Source organism: Glarea lozoyensis (assembly GCF_000409485.1).
Source record: "Glarea lozoyensis ATCC 20868 chromosome Unknown GLAREA15, whole genome shotgun sequence".
NCBI lineage: Eukaryota > Fungi > Ascomycota > Leotiomycetes > Helotiales > Helotiaceae > Glarea > Glarea lozoyensis.
Window position 1 is genome coordinate 2,064,696 of NW_007360989.1, and position 4,864 is coordinate 2,069,559.

The following is a 4,864-nucleotide window of genomic DNA, read 5'->3' on the forward strand; positions in this document are numbered from 1 at the left end:
CCCCTTCAACCCCTCCACCGCCCCCCTCGTCACCTCCCTACTCCGACTCCCTCCACACACCAACACCGGCGTCTTAAACTTCCCATCCGCACCCAACGTCGACGACGAAGCGCGGCCCCCGATACTAACCACGCCGCCGAACTCAAGCTCACATGCTGCGATAGCCAACGCAGCCATCCCGCCTTGCCCGAAGCCGAAGAAATGGATGTTGCGCGCGGGATAGTTGCATTTCTTCATCAAGACATCCTCGATCACCACGCCTCTGATAGCTTTCACGGTGCTCGTAAAACCAGCGTCGAAATCGATCTCGCCTTTGCGCTCATCGACCAACACGTCGTCGCCCCAGTGGAAAGCCGGGTCGTCGCTGCCGGTGAAGAGCGCGGGGATGGGGTTTAGGCCCTGGATGGAGATGCAGACTGTTTCCGGGAGGTTTAGTTGGGCGGCGAGTTTTGTGAAGGGGAGGTGGGTGTCGCCGAGGCCGTGGAGGAGGATGAGGATGTTTATTGGGGAACCGGTTGAGGGGGGTGTGATTGTGAGGGTTAGGGAAGGGGGGAAGTCTGATATTTGGGGGAGTCGAGGTGAGGACATGTTCTGGTGGATGTTGCTGTTGGTATGTTGAGATTGTAATTGAGTTACAGTTTTTTGATCATAAACGTGACTTGAGTTTCCCGTCGTTGTCAATCAAATCATGCACACTCAACGATGCATGGCGTTTTCCCAGGTTGATGAAACAAGCTTCGCCAAGATGCGGGCGCGGATCTGCGGCGATCTTTTCATCAACACCACTTGCACCACCTCGTACTCCGTACAGTATGTCAACGTATTTGTGAGATATTTTATTGTTACCGGTATATGTAACTTCATTGTTGCCAATTCATGGCTTCTTCAATGCTGGCTCGGTGTGGTCTTCTAGCCAGCTCAGACGCAAGCTGGATATCGGCAGCTGGAGCTTCTGTACAATTACGTGAGCGGTACAGTCTCCGATGGAGCCCCATTGAATTACGATTTTCTCCTTACAATACCCACCATGTGGCGATTTGCCTTTGATGTCATCCTGATGGTGTGTTTCAGCCAGGTGCTCTAAGAGTCCACGAAGCATCCAAGGCGTGTTCTATATATGATGGTACTTGTTATACGGTCGGCATGGCCGCTGCTACGCAATCATTAGGGGACATCAAACGGCTACTCAGCGATGCTAGAAGGAGTAAGGCAAGAACCCTTGGATTCGAGACGACGCATAAGCTTTTCATCCGCAGCAGAGCTACGCAAGTGAAAGCTTGACCAAGCTGACCCGCCGTGGGGTATCAGACCGGTGCCACTGGCCAATGATGGTCCACGAGAGCGTTAGATTATTGGGCACTGCCTCGGAAACTACATCATTTTGGGACTTTCAGGGACCGGATTTGCGAGTATCCAAGTGGATAGGTGAGCATAGAGACGCTTGTGGTTTAGGGTCCTTGATCGGATCACGGTTGATATAAACCCCTCATACCCCTCCCTCTCTCGTTCCCTTTCTTTGCTTTCATTACACAAACTGTTTCTTTTCTTGACACTCAATCGATTCAATTCATTTACCCAAACTACTTCTCTACCAACAGTCAAACTCCCAATCAACATCAGCCAAAATGCCTTTCGGATGGGGTAAGTCACCAACATTGGTCCCGTCATATCTGCAATTCTAGGCGGACGGTTAAGCCTCTACCCAATGCTAACCTTCGTCTCTTACTACAGGAGAATCTGAGCAATCCTACCAACAATTCAACGATGATGGCTACGAGAAGCACGAGTCTAGCTTCGGTCATGAGGCACTAGCTGGCGCCGCATCTTTCGGTGCATTCAAGGTCTTCGAAGACAGACAAAGAAAGGAGGGTTAGTCATACACCATCACGCTCAAGGTCTCTATATTAATCATTCGCTCCAGGCAAGCCAGTCTCCCATCAATTCGCCAAAGAGCTCCTCGCAGGTATCGCTGGTGCGGAAGTCGACAAGCTCGCCGAGACCAAGGGGTTGGATTACGTTGATAGAGAAAAGGCCAAGCGACATGCTAGAGACAATGTTGAGAATATGTATGATGAGCATTATGTCCGTGGACAGGGTGCTGATCAGTATGATCCGTAAGGCTTGTCTTGACTTTATGGCTCAAACGACTAATAATTTGTGTAGAAACCAGTACGATAGACCACAGAACCTTGAAAGATGGTAGATAGTAGAGTGATGGATTCTATACTTATCGAACTAGATAGTGGAATTCACAACTTGAATGTTACTTCTATAAGTCCATGTTCTCTCGTTGGCCGGGCTTCCAGCGACTGAGACAACATCCTATGTGATCTGTGTAAAGGCTATTCGATTCTAGTGAAAATAGCATGTTCTCAATATGCCCATAAAAATCTACTTGGGAATTGAAAGGCTGTATTCTCCATAGCTTCGTTAAAATTTGACAAGATTGGGACTAGATATAATGCCACAACTCATCCAGATTCCCTAATCAACAACCTGATTAATATTCTAACCATAGATGTATAGTACCTCAAGGTCTATGCGAAACAATAAATTGGAAGAATCGATATAAGAATGATTTTGGTTTTACCTAAGACTTAATTAGATGTCTCTTGTCATAAAACTCTAGTGTAATGTATAAGGGCGTCTTATGCGACGACGGTTGACGGTGATACTTTTGCGTTGCGCACCGTCGCTCGTCACTTGCCGCAATGCCAAGCCGCGACGTCCCTCCACCACTGGACGACCAACAACAAGTCTACCAGGTACACCACAACAACCACCATTGCGCCCGGAATACCTCAACGATTGTCCCATTGATAGTAGTCCTTGTGCAAAGCATCCTCCGCGGTTCTTGTGACTCTACCTAGGTAGCTCTACGGATTCTACTCGTCATCCTTCCCCCTCCTTCTCCGTCCCCACCATCGCAACAACATGGTCAAGAACAAGTCGAGTGAGCTTCCAGATAGCCCCAGCGTCATGTCTTACGAAGGCTCAAGAGAGCAAGATATCGCCAACAGTCGAATTGCCGAACTAGAAGCCCTAGTGAGGAGATTGACAGCTGGGAACTATGCGTTACCAGTATATTCTGAACCTGCGGGCTTTCGAAGATATAAACGCGCAAACGGGGAGCTGGCGGAGAGAGCAACCATGCTACCGGGATGGGAAAACATGTTGAAAGCTGCGGAGGATTATACTGATCCATTCTGTTCTTTCTTGACAAACAATCCTACTGTTTGGCATGCGGTGGATTACTTTGAGAAGAAGCTACATAAGGCTGGTTTCAAGAAGGTGAGTCTTTTGATTGATACTTATTGCGGTTTCTGACGTGACCTCGATAGTATACGGAACGAGAAACTTGGGAGCTTGAAGCGGGCGGCAAATACTATACCACGAGAAATGGCAGCAGTTTAATAGCGTTTACGGTTGGAAAGAACTACAAAAGCGGAAATGGAGTTGCAATGATTGCCGGTCATGTTGATGCTTTGACAGCTCGTCTAAAGCCAGTAAGCACAAAGAAAACAACCGCTGGATACATTCAACTTGGTGTCGCTCCTTATGCTGGTGCGCTTAACAGTACTTGGTGGGATCGTGACTTGGGAGTCGCCGGTAGAGTACTTGTCAGAGATGGACAAACTGGGAATGTCAGCACCAGACTGGTGAAATTAGACTGGCCGAGTAAGCAAAGCAATTTCATCAATTGCACCAGTAGAGCTAATTATGTTCAGTTGCTAGAATACCAACTCTCGCACCCCACTTTGGCATTGGTATGGAAGGACAGAACAACATGGAGACACAAACTGTGCCGATTATAGGCCTCGAAAACTCAGGGTCTCACAATCAGGGACCACAAGATGAATGGGCGAATGTAATCCTAGGCGGGGAAGGTGCTTTCACAGCTACACAGCCACCAAAGCTTGTTCGAGCAATCGCGGGAGCATTGAACATTCAAGATTTTTCATCCATCGTTAATTGGGAATTAGAACTCTTCGACACGCAACCCGCCCAGACTGGCGGTTTAGACAAGGAATTTATCTTTGCTGGTAGAATTGACGACAAACTTTGCTCTTGGGCAGCATTAGAAGGATTACTGGCTTCAGCCACCGTGACACCAGCGGATGACGGTGTTGTGAAGCTAGTGGGTCTATTTGACGACGAAGAGATTGGAAGTTTACTCAGACAAGGAGCCCGCGGAAACTTCTTGCCAAGTGTGATTGAACGGATCTCGGAATCATTCTCCAGCAACGGATCAAGCGCGAACATTTTGAGCCAGACGTATGCCAACTCATTTCTCGTATCGGCAGATGTCACACATGCAGTCCACCCCAACTTCTTAGGCTCATATCTCGAGGGACATTCACCTAGGTTAAACGTTGGATTGACAGTAGCAGCCGATTCCAATGGCCACATGACAACCGACGCAGTTTCCACCGCCTTACTCGCACGCATTGCGGAGAAATCCGGCAACAAGCTACAGGTCTTCATGATCCGCAATGATTCTAGAAGCGGTGGCACGGTCGGTCCTATGCTCAGCTCTGCTATGGGTGTTCGTGCCATCGATGCCGGGTTACCTCAGCTTAGCATGCATTCTATCCGCGCTACTACGGGAAGTCTGGACCCCGGACTTGGTGTACATATGTTTAAGGCGTTCTTGGATAAGTTTGAGAGCGTGGATAAGGAGTTTGAGTAGATTCTTCTAGAGGGGTTGGTTGATATTGCTGGACTTGGGTGGGATTGGCTGGCGATGCTGAAATTTTGGTATTATATAAGACTTGGCACACACTTGACCAACCAATTTTACACTTGATCATTTCGTTCCTCTCACACATATCCACATTAATTTCCGGGCTCTTAATTGAATTTT

At 48.2% G+C, this 4,864-nt stretch overlaps 3 protein-coding genes across 3 annotated transcripts; 2 read left to right on the plus strand and 1 right to left on the minus strand.

Annotated features, from left to right (window-relative positions):
• Positions 1–5: 5 nt before the first annotated feature.
• GLAREA_06490 (alpha/beta-Hydrolase) lies at positions 6–588 on the minus strand (the record flags this gene model as incomplete). The annotated part of the gene is made up of 2 exons (XM_008081903.1): positions 6–25; positions 93–588. The coding sequence occupies 2 exons, from the start codon at positions 586–588 to the stop codon at positions 6–8; spliced, it is 516 nt and encodes a 171-aa protein (XP_008080094.1).
• Positions 589–1,625: 1,037 nt separating this feature from the next.
• On the plus strand, positions 1,626–2,203 carry GLAREA_06491 (uncharacterized protein; the record flags this gene model as incomplete). The annotated part of the gene is made up of 4 exons (XM_008081904.1): positions 1,626–1,641; positions 1,732–1,869; positions 1,922–2,114; positions 2,164–2,203. 4 exons carry the CDS (start codon positions 1,626–1,628, stop codon positions 2,201–2,203), a joined length of 387 nt encoding a protein of 128 aa, XP_008080095.1.
• A 731-nt stretch (positions 2,204–2,934) lies between these two features.
• GLAREA_06492 (Zn-dependent exopeptidase) lies at positions 2,935–4,690 on the plus strand (the record flags this gene model as incomplete). Its single annotated transcript, XM_008081905.1, has 3 exons — positions 2,935–3,291; positions 3,342–3,678; positions 3,729–4,690. The coding sequence occupies 3 exons, from the start codon at positions 2,935–2,937 to the stop codon at positions 4,688–4,690; spliced, it is 1,656 nt and encodes a 551-aa protein (XP_008080096.1).
• Positions 4,691–4,864: the final 174 nt, after the last annotated feature.